This window comes from Gopherus flavomarginatus, chromosome 2 (genome assembly GCF_025201925.1).
Source record: "Gopherus flavomarginatus isolate rGopFla2 chromosome 2, rGopFla2.mat.asm, whole genome shotgun sequence".
NCBI lineage: Eukaryota > Metazoa > Chordata > Testudines > Testudinidae > Gopherus > Gopherus flavomarginatus.
The window spans coordinates 179,354,296-179,373,645 of record NC_066618.1 but is presented as its reverse complement, the minus strand read 5'-3'; the positions used below and the strand labels follow the sequence as shown (position 1 = coordinate 179,373,645).

At 41.1% G+C, this 19,350-nt stretch overlaps 1 protein-coding gene across 1 annotated transcript in view; it reads right to left on the bottom strand.

Moving 5' to 3' along the window:
- The window catches only part of FARS2 (phenylalanyl-tRNA synthetase 2, mitochondrial), a 360,192-nt gene that overhangs the window by 228,787 nt on the left and 112,055 nt on the right, over positions 1-19,350 (bottom strand). The window contains exon 7 of the mRNA XM_050940051.1: positions 14,507-14,638. Coding sequence (XP_050796008.1) covers positions 14,507-14,638 — 132 coding nt within the window. The remainder of the gene's footprint in view (positions 1-14,506; positions 14,639-19,350) is intronic.

Here is a 19,350-nt window from a genome sequence, read left to right as displayed (position 1 = left end):
TGGGGCTGCTGCGTGATCATCCTCTGATGTCTGGTGGAGCTTCAGGAACAGCAGCACGGTCACAGAGTGCCGCTGTAGCCCCTGTGTAACCACCCTCACCACTCACCCCTGTGTAACATCCTCCTCACCCAGACATGTAAGAACATGTGGGCGAAGGCTTCGTGCACCCACCGACTCCACCCCCGTGGACAGCCCAACCAAAAGGCTGTCATTATTTTGAAATATTTTTAGTGGCCTTTTCCTTCCCTCCTATCCTCCTCCCAAACCACACCTGGGATACCTTGTCAGTTCTCTCCCTCTTTTCATAATGACTTTTTAATAAAGAATACATGATTTTTAAACAATAGTGACTTTATTTCCTTAAGCAAGCTGTAATAGAAGGGGGAGGGTGGGTTGCTTACAGGGAAGGAGTCAATAAAGGGGAGGGGTTCATCAAGGGGAAACAAACACAACAGTCACACTGTACCCTGGCCCGTGATGAAACTCGTTTTCAAAGCTTCTCTGATGCGCACCGCTTCGTGGTGTGCTCTTCTAATCGCCCTGGTGTCGGGCTGCACGTAATCAGCGGCCAGGTGATTTGCCTCAGCCTCCCACCCCGCCATAAAGGTCTCCCCCTTACTGTCATAGAGATTGTGGAGCACACAGCAAGCAGCATTAACAATGGGGACATTGGTTTGGCTGAGGTCTGAGCGAGTCAGTAATGTGCGCCAGCACACTTTAAACGGCCAAATGCACATTCTACCACCGTTCTGCACTCGCTCAGCCTGTAGTTGAACAGCTCCTGACTACTGTTCAGGCTGCCTGTGTATGGCTTCATGAGCCATGGCATCAAGGGGTAGGCTGGGTCACCCAGGATAACGACAGGCATTTCAACATCCCCAACTGTTATTTTCTGGTCTGGGAAGTAATTCCCTTGCTGCAGCCGTTTAAACAGAGTAGTGTTCCTGAAGACGCGAGTGTCATGAACCCTTCCTGGCCATCCCACGTGGATGTTGGTGAAACGTCCCTTGTGATCCACCAGTGCTTGCAGCACCACTGAAAAGTACCCCTTGCGGTTTATGTACTGGGTGCCCTGGTGCTCTGGTGCCAAGACAGGGATATGGGTTCCATCTATCGCCCCCCTACAGTTAGGGAATCCCATTGCACCAAAGCCATCCACTATGACCTGCACGTTTCCCAGAGACACAACCTTTCGTAGCAGCAGCTTAATGATTGCTTTGGTTACTTGCATCACAGCAGCCCCCACAGTGGATTTTCCCACTCCAAATTGATTCCCGACTGACCGGTAGCTGTCTGGCGTTGCAAGCTTCCAGAGGGCTATTGCCACTCGCTTCTCAATTGTGAGGGCTGCTCTCATCTTGGTATTATGGCGTTTCAGGGCAGGGGAAAGCAAGTCACAAAGTTCCATGAAAGTGCCCTTACGCATGCGAAAGATTTGCAGCCACTGCGAATCGTCCCAAACCTGCAAAACTATGTGGTCCCACCAGTCTGTGCTTGTTTCCCACGCCCAAAATCGGTGTTCAATGGCTGGAATCTGCCCCATTACCAGCAGGATCTCCAAAGTGCAGGAGCCCGCAGTTTGAGAGAATTCTATGTCCATGTCCTCATCACTCTCGTTGCCGCTCTGCCGTAGCCGCCTCCTCCTTGCCTGGCTTTGCAGGTCCTGGTTCAGCATAGAAAGCACGAGAATGCGCGAGGTGTTTACAATGTCCACGATTGCGGTCTTGATCTGAGCAGGGTCCATGCTTGCTGTGCTATGGCATTTGCACAGTTCACCCAGGAAAAAAGGCACGAAACGGTTGTCTGCTGCTTTCACAGAGAAAGGGGTGAGGCTGTACCCAGAACCACCCGCGACAATGTTTTTTGCCCCATCAGGCACTGGGATCTCAACCCAGAATTTCAAGGGGCGGAGGAGACTGCGGCAACTATGGGATAGCTACGGACTAGCTACCCACAGTGCAACGCTCCGGAAATCGACACTAGCCTCGGTACATGGACGCACACCGCCGAATTAATGTGCTTAGTGTGGCCGCGTGCACTCGACTTTATAGAATCTGTTTTACAAAACCAGTTTATGTAAAATTGGAATACTCTCGTAGTGTAGACATACCCGTAATGTAAACAGAAGTTTGCTCACCATGCAATTCCAAATGAGTTAATAAGAGATCATGGCTCATTTTGGTAATCCTCTTTGATACATCAGTTCCCGCAGTACACAAAGCTAAGCCCTTGCCAGGCAACAACTACTAAGTTAGCAGAAAAGTCTGTACAAAAGCAAAGAATTTGTTTTTTAAAACACTCTCACAGTTTCAAGGAATATACACTTAACATTGAATAGTGCAACACGATGCTTTGTTTTCCCACCAAGTCAGACACTTTTGGGTAGAAGGACAAAACCTTAACACCAACATCTAACAAGCTTCTTGTGCCAAAGAAAATTTACCCCTTGAAGTAATGAAAGCAACGATATGATAGAAATCTAGATGCGAAGAAATACCCATTGCAAGTGGGAGTGAATGTTGAATTCCAAACAGAAAGTGCCAGTGTAACAGCTATTCCATCTAGACCAGTGTTATATGACTACTGAGAGTCAGGCCTACAGGAGGCAAGGCAATGTGACCCAGCGGAAAGAGCACTGGACTGGGACTCAAGAGACTGGGTTTCTATTTGTGGTCTGCCATTGTCCTGCTGGGTGACTGGGGCAAGCCATGTCATTGCTCTGTTCCTCAGTTCCGCCATCTGTAAAATGGGGATAATCCTTAACAGAAGACATCTAAACAAAATCACACACAAACATGGCTCTCTGTTTTTTGAGAGTATCCAGAGACAGTGTTTCTCTAAGGACAAATAAGAGGTGCAACAAACATAGACTCCAGTGCTTAAAGAGGCCACCATACTAGCATATCTAAGTTCTGAAACTATAGCACATGAAAAGATCAAAATTTAGTTTGGTGACCACACATCACACTTCTTAATATATTTATGTAACAGCCAAAACTGTGGTAGGAGCTTGACAGCGAAACAGGTCATTGCTCCAATAAGCTTATAGCCTAATAAGAAAATGTACAAACAAAGGAGTTGGAAAAGGGATGTAACTTTTTTCTAATTACATTAGTCTTTAATCCTCATTATATGGCTGCCAAACCTTCAACCCTTAATTTAGTGTCAATTTTTTAATTTGTATTATATCAATTTTCTATTGATACTGTGATTTAAAAAAATAAATCTTGCCCAGTCCTCAAAGCTTTGCCCAATCACCAAATAATGCTTTTACTCTTTTCTACACTTAAATTTTCTAAGAATACATAACCTGCATTTTTCCATTTCTAACTACCAGCTGCACTCACATCTACCTATTTTTAATTCAAAGCATGATGCTACCAGAAGTCACTATGACTCCAAAACAGGAGTGAGATGCTGATTTTGCCTAGTTCTGGTGAAATGTTGAGAAGCAGAATTCTGAATAATCAACTGGCAGGAGCCCAGCCCTAGATTAACTCCACTCATATTTTATATAGCTGTTTTTACAGCTAACACATCTTTAGATGGGTAAACTGTACTCTTAATGTGTCATTTTGGATCAGACACAGCATATGCATTTTTATACACATAAACAGTACATAGGAACACATGCATTGCCATAATGGCTCAGCTCCATGTTCCATTTAATACAGTATCTTACCGCTGACGGGTGCAGGAAACCACACTGTAGGCAGAGATGGGATAATATGCCTCTTTCTCTCCATCCTCCCGTTAAGGTTCCATCCTAATCTAGTAGGAATGTGCTTTTGCCTTGAAACATGAGATTTTCTCTCTCCTCCAATGCTCTTTTTGTTAACATGGATAGCAAGTGCAAATGTATACAGAATATAGTCTTTGGAACTCTCCCAATTAGTGTTCATGAAAGTGAGGAATTGTTATCCTGGCCTTGATTCTAAAAAATGGAGCTCAGATAATGTGCCTTAGCATAACTGGGAAATTCTAGTTAGTGCCATCAGTCTTACAGTAATATCGTGAGAAGAATTCATTTAGTTGAGTTATAAGAAATTTCAGTCAGAGTTTATCTTTGACTGTCTCTAGTGAAAAGTGTGTGCTAACGAAGTCTGAACTAATCTGAAAGGATTCCCCTAAATCTATTTTTTCTTTTGGAATAATTCATTAGCTAAATACTTTTTAACTGTTACAATCAAAAAAGAATTCCTGACTGGAGCCTTATTTCAGTGGATTCCAGTAACATTTCTAGTATTGCAGTCCCCAATTCTATCTTGCATCAATCAACGTTCTGAAACAAAATTCAGTGACAGTCCCAGCCACTGATAGTAAGGAGATGAGATGATGCATGAAGAGCCCAGTTTCTGAATTAGGATGGTATCTATTCTCAGAAGTAGAAGAAAAAGTGGTTACCTACCTTTCTTAACTGTTGTTCTTCGAGATGTGTTGCTCATGTCCATTCCATGCTAGATGTGTGCACACCCACATACACAGTTGTCAGAGACTTTTGCCTAAACAGTATCCATAGGGCTGGCTGTGTCTCTCTTGAGTGCCATGCTAACGCATCGGTATATTAGGTGCCACCAGCCCTACGCTCTCCCAGTTCCTTCTTACCAGCAACTCAGACAGCAGGGCAGGAGGGCAGGTAATGGACTGGACATGTGCAACATGTCTCGATGAACAACAGTTACACAAGATAGGTAACCATTTTTTCTTCTTTGAGTGTTTGCTCATGTCGATTCCATTCTAGGTGACTCACAAGCAGTATTCCTGGAGGTGGGCTCTGAGTTCATGGTCATGCAGCTTGCAACACTGCTCTACCAAAGCCAGCATAGTCTTGGGCCTGCTGGGTAAGCATGTAATGAGACATAAATGTTTGGACGGATGACCAGGTGGCAGCCCTACAGATATCCTGGATCAGCACTTGAGCTAGGAAAGCTATTGAAGAGGCCTGCGCCCTAGTTGAATGGGTGGTCAAAATCGCTGGAGGAGGCACCTTTGTCTGATTGTAGCTGTAGTGGTTACAGGCAGTGATCCAAGACCAAATTCTCTGAGCAGACATTGGACATCCTTTCATCCTGTTGGCCACTGCGACAAACAACTGTATCATCTTACGAAACAGCTTGGTCTGCTTAATGTAAAAGGTTAGCGCCCTTCTGACGTCGAGAGAGCGCGTTGTAAAGATAAACACGTTACAGGGATGTTGTAAAGATAAACACATTAAAGATTGCCAAGCGCTCAGATATCATTGTGCAGGCCATTGAAGTACCTTAGATAGAGAGTCACTGGAGAAAAAGAGATTTTGTTTTCCACTAAAATATTTGTGATGGGGGTAACAGACTCAAGAGAGAGAGTTAAATTACTCTGGAAGCCTTGTTTGAGACGTACAACCTTAATTCAGCATAACACTGGAGGTGTTTTACGTGTCTATGTGCTCAAACCATTGATATGCAATAGTAACCTTAACTTCACCTTAAAGCAGAGGTCCTCAAACTATGGATCATACCCTCCCACCCCCAGGGGATTGTGGAGAACGTTCAAGGGAGCATGGCTGGGGCAGGAAGGGAGCACCACCCAGCTCCACCCCTGGTCCCGCCCCCAGCTGTGGCCCCTGCCTTGGCCTCCTTACCCCTGTCCACGTCCCCTCAGCCCTGCTGCCCCACTCCCAGCCCCAGCTTTGGGAGGGGGGGTGTGTGTAGCAGACAGCGGTAAGGGTGGGGGGCAAGGTAAAAAGTAAAGGTTTTGTAAGGATCTGCATATGTGTACTCTTCTCTATTATATCTATACATACATACATACACACATTTAAATACTTAAAGATGCCTGTAGTGTTAGTACTCAAAAGGATGTTAGGACAGGTAGAACACATTGAGCTTGCATATTGGATAGGCCATATGCACCATCTGTTGAAACATTTTAATGCAATTTATCAGGCAAGACCCAAAATAAAGAGCTGATGAGACATTAAATTTCCCATTCCCCCAAACTCCCTACCCTCCCACTGCTTGATATATAAATCAAAATCCTACATCTCTAAAATGTAACTCAGACTATATTAATAAATTAAACAAGTAAAACTGTCCCTACAAGGCAGCATTAACAAAGTTTTTCCATTAGCTACTAATTCACTGCTTATTAAGCATGATACTGAATTTGGATGTGTCAAAACCAGAGCTAAAACAACTGAATGGTTAAGAATCTGGAGCTGCCATTTTCCTTTAGAAAGCAGGTGTAAAAATAAACAAAATAATCAGATGTTTAGAGTGTTACAGCTAAGATTACACATTAAAATTTTTATTGTGCAGAAGATGGCAGCACTGAGCTCAGTAACACTTGAAGTACTGGAATTCAATACTGTAGCTAAGCTGTCAGTGTTTTAAAACAGGAAAAAAACAGACATTTTGAGGATTAGCATCTAACTTCCACCTCACACGATACTTTGTGGCAAATATGCTTCTGCCTTAAAACCTGTCACATTCAGAGGAAGAGTTTGCTTCAGTGAAATTAGTTTAGTTACTGCAAACTCTTTTCTTTGTGTTTCTCTGTCTTTGAGAAAGACACTTTATCATGCTCATTAGTCTTCGCTTAAAACAATCTTAGGACTGAATATATAAGGACTGACAACAATAAATTGTCAGCAAAAGTGCTTTCACTGTAACTTCAAGGTATTATACACAATCCTTTGAACCTCAGCACTGCACAGCAATGTTTGAACCTAGAACACAAACGAATGCAAACTGTGCACAGTTTCTCCATATTCTTGTCAAAGGCCTCATTCTGTCACTGAAGTAGGAGCAATCCCCTTTCCTTCCATTTTAGCCAACTGACATTTTCCGTGCCAAGCCCTCCTCATATCCACTGCATTCATTCTCAACCTCAAAAAACAGGCAAATGGCCATCTCTGAGGGCTATGCCAATGCTACTTTCTGAACTGGAGATACATCTGCAGCAACAAGCCTTGCCAACTCTCCCCACAAGCAGCTTCAGTACAGCAGCACTCATGATTTAGGCTAAGGTTTACTCATGGGGATTTTTAGTAAAAATCATGGACAGGTCACAGGCAATAAAAAAAATTCACGGCCGCTGCTTTGGTGGGTCTTGGGGACCAACGGCTGGCCCCTACTCTGGCGGTGATGGCTGACTGGCCCCGGCTGCCTGCTGCTCTGAGGTCCTGAGGGATTGCTGCTCTGATGGTCCCTGGGGTGGTCCCTGAAACTGCTGCTGCACCGAGACTGCTGCTCTGGGGCTGCCCCAGGGACAGCAGCCCCAGCCGCTGTTTGGGCAGCCTTGGAGTCAGCCACACTGGTAGCTGCGGAAGTCCCAGAGGTCCCAGAATGTCACCAAATCCGTGATTTCCATGACAGACTTGCAGCGTTACTCATGGTTCACAAGAACTCGGTGTGAGATATCGGATAGCGTTTACATTTAGAGCTGGAACTACTGTTTTTCAAAAAGTCTTAATTACAAAAATATACATCCTACTAATTATTACTACTATGATTCATTATTATTTGTATTGCAGAAGAGCCTAGGGGCCCTCATCATGGATCAGAATCCCATTGTACTAGGGGCTGTACAAACACAAAACCAAAAGACCCCAAAGAGCTTATGTTGTGCTTAAAAGCTTCAATACTTCATTTTCTAATTGTTGAGTGTTAATTATAGTAACCAGAACTTTATATTAAAATGACTTTTATACATGAATTTTAATATAAATAATATTTAAATATACAGTTTTACTATTAGGAAAAACGCCCCACACAACATGAAATTTAAAAAAAATCTAGAACAAGATTTTATACTGATTATGATATAGAATTTCCTTCTATCTAGCTCTCTCTGTTTGCACTACAGCAAATTTCTAAAGCTCTGCATCACTAACTTCAGCCTTAGGGGAACATGTAACTACATTCCTTACTCTGTGCCTTTGGAATAATACGAATTTTCTAAACAGTTGAAATAAATCTCTACACCATGGAAACAGGTGGAGTTTTTTCGGTTTTAGATAGATTAGATATGCTGACAGAAATTAAGCCAGAAGGGACCATAAGATCATCAAGTTTGACCTGCTGTATATCCTTCTGTATTACACAGACCTATAAATTTAACTCAATTTGATGACAAGATATCTTCCAGAAAGGTATCGAGTCTTGATCTGAAGACATCAAGAGACAGAGAATCCACTACTTCCCTTGGTTGTTTGTTCAATGATTAATCACTCTCATTGTTAGAAATTCGTGCCTTATTTCTAACTTGAATTTGTCTGGTTCAGCTTCCAACCATTGGTTATACCTTTTTCCACAAGATTAAAAAGCCCTTTAGTACCCAGTATTCTCTCCCCATGAAGGTATTTATGCACTGTAATCAAATCACTCCTTAATCTTCTTTTTCATAAATTAAACAGATGGAGCTCTATACATCTCTCACTATAAAGGACTTACTCAAGCCCTCCAATCATTTTTTGTGGTTCTTTTCTGAACCTTCTGTACTTTTTCAGCATCCTTGTTAAGCTGTGGATACTAGAACTGTGTATGCAGTATTCCAGAAATGGTCTCACCAATGCCATACACAGAAATGCAAACACCTCCCTACTCACTTCTCCCCTTTTTATACAAGTCTGGACCACATTAGACCATTTTGCCACATCTTCACGTAGGGAGCTCACACTGAGTTGCTTATTTACTATAACCTCTACATTCTTTTCAGAGTCACTTCTTTCCAGGATACAGTCCCCCATTTTATAGGCATGACCTGCATTTCTTGTTCCTAGAGGCATAATTTTGCATTTGGCTGTATTAAGCACATTTTGTTCAAATGGGCCCAGTTTATCAAGCAACCTAGATGCCTCTGTATGACTGCCCTGTCTTCAGCATTATTTATCACTTCAAAACTAGTTACGCAGGCAGGCCGAAGACCTGGAGACAAAGTTTGGCACCATATTCTCAGTGGAGTTATAAAGAGTTGTCTTCCTAATCTATGCATTGCAATTTTCTTTTAAACAGTCAATAATCTTCCAATCTCTCCTCTCCCTTTCACACTTCAGGGTTTTTATTTTGGAATCAAACATCATCACAATGGGCACCCTGACTGACCTCAATACACAGACCAAGGTCTGAATGGGTATGAAAAATGAACAACCCCCATATCGCATCAAGGATAAGGCTCCAGGATAAGGCTGAGGGCAGCTGTAGAATTTTGGGTGAAGAAATCTGGCATAGTTTTTCTTAATATCAGAAGCAGTTGAACCTTTAAAGTGAGGTATGACACTAAAACAACCCTATACAAGATAAAGCAATGAAATTTCAAATTAATTTTTGTTGTCTCTGTCATTTGGGTTCTTTGTAACACATTTTGAAGGTCAATGTCAGACACTGGAGACCTAGCAGGCTGAGAGTTATGCTGTCAGGAAAGACAGAAAAAGACTGGAATCTTTTTTTTTAATATAAAAAGACAAAAATAAATAAATAAATAAATAAACAAACCCCAGATGACCAGGAAAGAGGGCAGTGAATGAAGCTAATAAAGCTTTTGCTCTTGCACAAATCTGACTGTTTTTAAGTACATATTCTATTTAAAGGTGACTGAAATCAAAGAACGGTTTCTGTCACAGATGGTCCAAGTTTACTTTGTCCTGCCTCAGCGGAGGAGGTTGGACTTGATGACCTCCTTGGGTCACTTCCAGCTCTACATTTCTGTGATTCTCTGTAAAGAGAAGTGAGTATCAGAAGCATCTTCAGTAGAAGAGAGTAATTGGAAAACAATACTTTATCCCAGATTCCATAGGGCATTATAGCTACAATGGAATTCTTCACTCAAAACTAAATGTTCAAAACTGAAAATCTTAAATAATTTGGCAATATCATTTGAATTTGATACATCCTCAAGTTATCCACCAAGACACTGTATTAAGATATTACAAGCAGGAGAACTGTCATTGCAAGACCCATGCAGTGTTGTTGTAACTATGTCAGTCCCAGTATATCAGAGAGACAAGATGGGTGAGGGAATATATTTTACTGGACCAACTTCTTTTGGTGAGAGAGACAAGCTTTTGAGCTACAAAGAGCTCTTCTTCAGTTTTGGGAAAGGTAGTAGGAGTGTCACAGCAAAACAGATAGTTTAGCTTTAGGATAAGTAGTTAGCATATATTCTAAGGGACCATTCAAGGTAAAGTATTACTACTTAACTTCTAATGCCTAACAACTTTGGGGCAGGGAACTTGTCTTTTAATCAGCCTATAAATCTCATCTATATTTCTGCCCAAATACATAAAAAAAATAATAAAAGACAGTATAAAAATCATCCAATGTGTGGCATCCTCAAGGCCTCTTTAAAATATAGCCATAACAGAGCCCTGTGCACATGCAACTTAATTCTGAGTGATAGCTTTTTGTAGTCTCACAAACAAACACTTCACATTTAAGCAATAATACAAAGGGGGGAAACGTAATTGTAGGTAAGGCTGTATTTTTTTCCCATGGAAAAGTGCTATTTTATATGGAAGAAAAAGGCAAATTTCACTGGGCAACATCAAATTTCATAAATAATGGCTCACATCAACCAAAAATGTGTTGTAAGGGGCTAGAAGTGTTTTGTTAGGAATAAGTAGTTTCTATTCATTGTTTACTATTTTGGAGCTTTACTTCAAAATTTTCAGTGTATCTAAGAAAACTTGAATATAAATTATTCAAAAAACATTTTAATAAAAGCAGCTTAAACACACATTCTAAAACTTTTACTGTAGGAAAGGTTTTGTTCATCTTAAGTTCATTCTGCTGCAGCATCCTGTATGAATGCAAACTCCCTTGTTTCTACTCTGGTCATCAGTTAGCAGTGCAGCATAACATGAAAAGTATGTTTCGGCACTTAGCTTGCTTTGTGTGCCAGTTCACAGGCTAACTGAAATATTCCCCAGCTGTGGCCTAGTCAGCCAAAAATGAATAATTTTTTTGTTTGTTTTCTTTTTAAATTCCATTCCATCCTACTGTGCTGAGTTCTAGAGTATCTCCCATGGAGATTCTGAGTTAGCATTTTTCACAAAGGTGAGCAACTGGTGGGAAATTTTAAATTCATGTTTTTCATAGAGCAGTCAATCTCATGTTTTCCATGTAATCTGTGACAACTGTGAAAATAATGTAGCTTCATTTATAGGCAAGTAAGCTGGGTGAAGTTCTGAGGCACACAACGACAAAAACCATGTGGAAATTGTGGTGTTCGCTTCCCAGGAAAAGATGAAGATCTCTCCCGGCATATGGGCAGGATGATAAACAAAGTACTGTTCAAAGGTGCTGGAGAAGCATGAAACCCTATAGATAGGCTTGGTAGAATTATATTTTTTCTTTTCACAATTTTTTTTCCAATTTTTAACCATTTTTATGTTTACAGTTGTGGGAAATTAAGGGGGAAGTAGGATTGGCGGTAGTACTAGGACACTGACAATGGGGCAGTAGGAGGATCCTTGTGCTACTGAGGGACCCAAGATACCCAGACACAGGATGCAGGGAAGGCTGCAGTTCAGGCCACCAGAGCACAGGCCTTTGACCAGGGCTGAAAGGAGGAAGATCAGTTCTCTGCCATGGGCGAGGCCACTCCACTGCTGAACAGTCCCTGCCTGGGGACAGCCCCCACACTCGTGACTAATGAGTGAGTGCAGGACTATGACAGCGGAGCCAGTGACACTGTATCGTTGCAGGTGCAAGGCAGGCTACGGTCCTAGCAGGGCAGACCAGAGGCCTCCCTGGCTGGGACTGCAAGGAGGAGGAGAACAAGCCCCCGACTGTAGAGGGGGCCACTCTGCTGATGAATGGCTCTGTCCCCTACAGCTGAGAGCTCATCCTCCACCTTGCAGCCCTGGCCAAGGTTCTCTACTATGCCCTGCCAGGACCATAGTCTTCCCCACAACCTCCGCCAGCAAGAATCCAGTGTCACTGGCCCTGCAGCTGTGCAGAGACCCCTCTGCAGCTCCGCTGTCACAGACCCACTCCTTCTCTCCTGTGTGCAGGGCTGCAGAGGGTGAACTGTGCTGCTGCTGCAGGGCCAGTGATACCCAGTTTCTACAGGCCCAAGCGGGAGGCTGCATTCACACTAACTTGTACGGATGAATATGCTTTTCACCAATTTCAGAGTGTCAGCTGAAATCAATGTATAACAACATCTATCAATTTAAATTGAGTCCTGCCAAGCCTTTATGCAGAGAGAAGAGACGGAATCATAAAAACAGTCCTCTGTGCACTATGGGATGGAGACTTTGGAAAGGAAGTTCCAGTCATCCCAGCAATCAAGATGAAGGAACTAGGAGGCACAATTTTGATTTCTAACAGCCATGAGAAGTACTTCCCTTCTGGTCATAGTGTCAGAGTAATACTAAGGATTCTGAGAATCTATGAATTTGAGTCATAATAATAAACAAGGCACCAGCATACATAAATGTTAAGTTTGCACTTTGAGGATATTCTGAAATCTGCGTGAATGGGACAGTAGCAACTAATATGTGCGTAGGCTACATCAAGTCATATGCAGTAATTACAAGCCACATTTTGTAATAAATAAATAAACAACATATTGGACATTTTGATTTTGTCTGTATTAAATTTAGTACAAGGCCCTGTATATTTAATTTTTAACTAAACAACAAAAGAAAGTAAGAGAAGCTTTATAGTGTTTCAATGGCTAGTATGTGTTTCATACTAGTGCTAAGCCTAGGCACTTCTATTTGCAAAGTGAATTCTGAACAAGCTGGGGCAAGTGGAGGATTGAAAGCCTACTGCAACTTGAATCGCAAGTAAATAAGAAGACTCCTCAAACTAAAAACAAGCCTCCCACTACATCTCACCAGAGAAGTTAATATACTTTCAAGCTTTAAACTCTTTCACAGTTCCTACTTGTTTTTTCCAATCTGTAATATCCTCTGAGCAATCTCAAAATAAAATGTCTTCTTTTCTCAACAACTTTGTCTCTTTCTGTTTGACAAACTGATTCCTTCCTTTTTGTTCCCCACCTGCAATGCATTTTGTTTTGAATGCAGCTGAAATTAACAGGACTCTTTTGGTCTGTACATCATCATCATCAACTGACCTGATGGGAAACTGTTTTCCCATCCCATTAAAACTCAAGATTTCAAAAATACTCCTGGTTAGTCCTCAGTGCAGAACGTAGTCCTTTCAAAGATTTTCAAGGAAAATGAGAGAGATGCCCCATCTGAATCTGGGCAAGACTTGAACCTGGGTCTCCCACATCCAAGGTGGGTGCCCTAAGCACTTGGGTATTAATTATTCTGGGATGATGCCCTCTCAGTGTTTCCCATTGGAGCTGTCCCACTTTGCATAAATAATTAAATGTTCACTGGGCCAGAGACAGACTGACTCCATACTAGTGGTCAGGGCACTCACCTGGAATGTGAGAAACCCAGGTTAAAGCCCTACTTCAAAGAATATTTAAAAAGAGTCTACTAAAGATAGATGTATGTCTACATCAGAAACACAACCGTGGCCCAGCTGCAGCACTGCAGCTTGCACTGGTGTAGCATAGACAGTTACTGCAGCAACAGAAGGGGTTCTTCCATCACTGTAAGTAATCCACCTCTCTGAAAGGGGGTAGCGCTGTCTACACTCGGGTTTAGGTTGGCTTAACTACATCTCTCAGGGCTGCAAATGTTTCATATCCCTGAGCGATGTAGCTAGGTTGATCTAAGTTTTCGGTGTAGACCAGGCCAGAAATAACTTAAAACCCATAGCAACAAAACACACTAAATAAACCATAACAGAAACACCTGGAGGCAGCAGTCTTCCCCCTTTGCACAAAATACATGAGTAGTATTCCAAAGGACCATTGGTATGTAGTAAACGACAACTGCTGTTTATTCCGGGGGAGCTACAGGTTCCCATCCTCTCCAAAAATCAAGGCCATGAAATAGTGAATTTGAAAATACTTGAAAAGTAATCCCATTATCTTTTTCTTTCCTTTTTTGTAATCTTTACAGGATAACTCATGTCAGGCAACCAACCATAGCTCTGTAATTTCAATTAGATTAATTGCTGTTGCTCTTGAAACAGTACATGATCATCAGTACAAATAAACAACATATAAAAGGAGAATATTTACCCAATTAACACATAGTGGCAGCTAAGATGCCACAGTGTTCTATGTGTGTGCTGTTTTGCTAATAGCATTTTTTAATCATAACTATTTGAATAAATTAGGCTTGATTTGAAAGACAGGAGAATTTATCTGTCAATTAATTAGTTTATCTTTTAAAATTAAGGGTCCTTCCTCCCCCCAAACTCCCCCCAAAAAAGACATGGTTTCAGTTTTTGAGCTCCAGCTAGCTGGCTAGCTTGGTACCCTCACAGCATGCAGCATGCATTCTGTCTGCAGTCTTTCTGCTTCTGCTGCTGCTAACAGAGATGTGTGCGCACACAGCACACTGTGAGGGAAAAAGGATTGGGAGGGTGTGAAACTGATTGTGCTGGAAGTGTTTGCTTATAGAGATGTCAATGAAGCAGAGAAGTTTCAGTACCTGAGTTAACTAGCTGCTGCTCCATGACCCCACAGCCCAGCACCTCCATCCATTCTCCTTGGAAGTTGATCTCCATCTCAAAGGAAGGGTGTGTAAATGGGAAGTAGCAGTCTACCCATCTAATTTCCAGTCCTGTATCATTGTTTAAAAATAAATAAATAAATAAATAGAGTAAGTATTTAAGAGGCTACCCCCTTCAATCCTTTGTAAAATTTGTCCTTCAGTTAATGACACCAATTACTGCAATCCTGAGCAAATAAATAGCAAATAAACTAATTTGCCGCACTTTTGTGCAAGGTAATAAATCTTGAAACTTGTGAAAAAATGGCCATGTCTTTTCTAATATGAAAAACACTTTGTGCAGTTCAGGCACCCTTTGAAACCAAATCAATCACTTGTCAAATTCCAGAAACCACCTGGCAGAGAAGGAAAATGAGCCAAGATCATGGGATGGTAGGTAATTTTGTTATTCTCTGTAACAGAAAATGACTAAGCTCCTCAAATAAAGCTAACCTTTTTTGCTGTGTTTTTATTATTCTTATTATTTTACAATTTTAGTTATTACTTTAATGACAATTTAGGCAAATAAGTTCCCTCCCTTTTTTCCCCCCAAACATAGTAATCTTAACTTATTTAAAAAATAAAGCTATTTTTCCCTGTACATGTTTGTTTATGAATATTTTATCAGGTTACACGTATGAGAATACATGATGGTGCAATGTGGTGTAACACACAAGATATCAGTGGCATGAGTTTGGGATGACTTCAATATTCGTAAGCGGGGAATCTATAAGTGAGCTATGCATGCAGTGTTGCCAATTTTTGCCATTTTGTCATGACTCCATTTTGGTTCATGAAACATGAAAGGCTTAAGAGCCTTTTAATTTTTTTTTAAAATCTCATGGCTGTTAAGCTAATTTTATTATTTCTGCAAGCCTGACATGAATTTTCAATGTTTGAGTTTGGCAATATTATACGTATCATCTCAAAACTGTGCCAATAAAACTTTTACAGCATACTACACCATCCTGATTACATTAGATGCCAAATATTTTACGGGGAAAAAAATGTTTAGCTATGTTTTTGTTTGTTTGTTTATAGTTGTTGTTATTGTAAGCATCAGCATATATCAGGGCCAATCTGATCCCAATGTTAAATTCCAGTTTCTATTCAAATTCCCTCCCCATCACTTTTTCCATGACTAATAAACTATATGAAACAAATTATTTTAGGTTGAAATTTTCCACGTGTAGTTTAAGCCTCCCACCTTTTTTTTAAGCAAATACGATTCAGCCATTTTTGAGCAACACAAGCAGGGAACCTCCAAAACAACTTCCACAAATGTTCTGATGGAAATGTTTGCACTTACATTAATTAAAAATACCGGAAACTAGAACCTTATTAATGACTTATTAAAATGGCACCCTAGAGGCCCCCCAGGTGAGATCATGGCCCTATTATACTAGGCACTGTACAAACATAGTTAACACAGTCCCTACCCAAAACAACTTACAATCTAGGGCCCTAGTCCTACATTGTGATCCACATGGGTGCAACGTCCCATCCATGTGGACCACAATGCAGGATCAAGGCCTAAATAGACAAACCAGACTAAGTGTGGAAGTACCCTTATCCCATTTTATCATTGAGAGCTGATGCACAAAGAGATTCGGAGTAGGGTGACCAGATGTCCTGATTTTGTAGGGACAGTCCCAATTTTGGGGTCTTTTGCTTATATAGGTTCCTATTACCCCCCACCCCCTGTCCCGACTTTTCATATTTGCTGTCTGATCACCAGGGCCAGCTCTAGCCATTTCGCCGCCCCAAGCACGGCGGCACGCCGTGGGGGGCGCTCTGCTGCTTGCCGGTCCCGCGGCTCCGGTGGACCTCCTGCAGGCGTTCCTGCGGATGCTCCACTGGAGCCACAGGACCAGCGGACCCTCCGCAGGCAAGCCTGTGGGAGGTCCACCGGAGCCGCCAGCAGCCCTCCTGGCAACTGGCAGAGCACCCCCCGCGGCATGCCGCCCCAAGCACGCGCTTGGCGTGCTGGGCCCTGGAGTTGGCCCTGCTGGTTACCCTAATTCGAGGTCTCTCTTCACTGCAGAGTTTACTCGGTGTTGCCCTTCACCTCCTTTCCATGCACACAAGTTTAGTGGTGCTTTTAACTTGGGCTAACTGGCTCATTTGAGGCTATACGCTAAACCCCAAGTGAAGCTTTCACTCATGCTGATAACCTGCCCACTGCAGTGGGGATGCAAGCTAAACCACCTGAAGTAATGAAGCTAAGTTCAAACTTGATTTAATTCATGTTCACTAATGAGCAAGGGAAAGCAATTCAAGCGCACTACCTAAAGAGGTGGTGGAATCTCCTTCCTCAGAGATTTTTAAGGTCAAGCTTGACAAAGCCCTGGCTGGGATGATTTAGTTGGGAACTGGTCCTGCTTTGAGCAGCGGGTTGGACTAGACGACCTCCTGAGGTCCCTTCCAAACCCGATATTCTATGATTCTACAGGACTGAATGAAGTTTGTTGGGGAGACATTATATATTTCCATGCGACAGATGATTTTTTAATTTTAAAGAGAAAACTTAACTTTGAATTTCCACAATTTATAACATTTTTTTTTAAACTGTATTATTCTCTTACAGTCTTAGGTGATAGATTATTTCAGCCTTAGCTGCAGGCTAATGACATTTTTGCACGTAAATATTCATACACACACGTTACACTGTAACACATGCACGTGTACACAGACACAGCCAAAGCAGTAAATATGTTCAGCATTTAGGAAACACCACAACGGATTCTGTTGACCGACAGCCATTCAAACACATTAGCACTTGCATATTTTCTTTTTCGCTTTTAAAAATAAATCTCAAGAACTTATATGGATGAAGGTTAACTTTTTATTCATGTAAAATCAGAAAATTCAAAGTGATGATGATCAGAATGACCATATTTGTACAATGTTTTTTTATTTATAGATACATACACACACACTATATGGTGATAATATATTTATATATGCATGAAGTCAGGATAGCTAAGTCTATATGAAATCAGTATATATATGCATGAAGACAGTAAAGTTATCCCCATATAGTGTAAAAGAGAACACTACCTATATACAAAAGGGATCAACATATAGTCAGTATGGGAACCATAACTTTGAATCTCCTGATCTTTGTGCAATTAGAATCTTAACCCTAAGGCTGATATAAGACATCGCAGTTTTTGTATACATATGCATATATGTGAATTTATTTTTCATTCAGATTGCACAATTTGCAATGGCAGTAAGAATTACATTGAATATTCAACTAATTTTGTACTTAATAAAAAGAAAGCTCCAGTAGAATATATTTTTAATAATCTGCCTTTCAGATAATGTTCAGATATTTGATTTCTGTTATTACGACTCATCGAATCACAGAAATGTAGGGCTGGATGGGACATCATTTCTATGATTCTTAATCAAGTAAATACAATTTCAGCACATTATCTGAAAGACAGATTATTAAGGACTGAATGAAAAGCAGGAAAGTGAAAAAATGATTCTATTACATGAGGGGTTTTGGGGCGGAGAAGGTTGTTTTTTTAAATTTTGATCCGTTGTATGTAAATAAGTTTTTTTGGTGTTCAAGAAACACTCCCTTTGGGGTATGAGACATTATAGAATGCAGTTCCTTTGCATTAGGTTATACTGCATTATTTGTCACAGAGTTCATCATGTTACCAAGTGTTCTGATCCACAGGGAGGCTCAAAGAGTTAGGACTGCTGTGAAAAATATATACAAATTACCTGTAATTTAGGATTAGTTAGAACACTAACCGAGTGTTTTGTAATATATATTCATTCTTTATTTATATTCAAAATTAAAGAAATAACATCAAAAGTACAGAAAACAGAGAAGGGATAGTAAAAAGAGAAGTACTGTATAAGAGAAACTGTATCAATATTGTATCAATCTTCATTTATTTTATTAACTTTTGTTTCCGTTTCTCCAGTCCTATACCAAGATGGAGACACCTAACTTCATTTAAATACACATTGCTTACCCATTAAGCTTAATTTCTTTTTAAATTATTATGATCAGAGATTACACATGAGAAATTTCAGGCACAAAGGATTATTTCCAAACATTTTAAAAAGGCTGAAGGCTCCAAAAATCAGACATACAATTCGCAAAATTTCAATAGGACTTTTCAGAACACAGAAGGTTAACCAAGCAATTGGTCCTTCAGACACTAACTACCAGATGTAGCCCCACTGATTTCATTATTTCAAAAGGGACTGTTCATAATAATAATCCATTACTCACTGATGTCAATGGGAATCGTCTCATTGGGTACTGGATTGGGCCCCTTGTCCAGCTGTACACCTCTACCCCGATATAATGCAACCCGATATAATACGAATTCAGATATAACGTGGTAAAGCAGTGCTCCGGCGGCGGAGGGGGGGCAGGGCTGCGCACTTTGGTGGATCAAAGCAAGTTCGATATAGGGCGGTTTCACCTATAACGCAGTAAGATTTTTTGGCTCCCGAGGACAGCGTTATATCGGGATAGAGGTGTATCTAAAGGATTAGGCCTCTAGTGAGTAAAAAGTAAATGGAGGATTATTTTTGAGTAATGCATGACTGTAAGGAATTGCACAGATCACATTTGTATTCAACAGAGGTGGCATTGCTATATACTAAGCTAAAGGAAGAATCTGTCACTGGTAGACTAATTGAGTCCTGTAAGGAAATGTTTAGCCAAAGGCACTGAAAATAAAAATCATTAAGGCAACCCATTGCTGTGGTACTAGAAAGAATCAGAAAAAAAAGAGTACCAGACATTC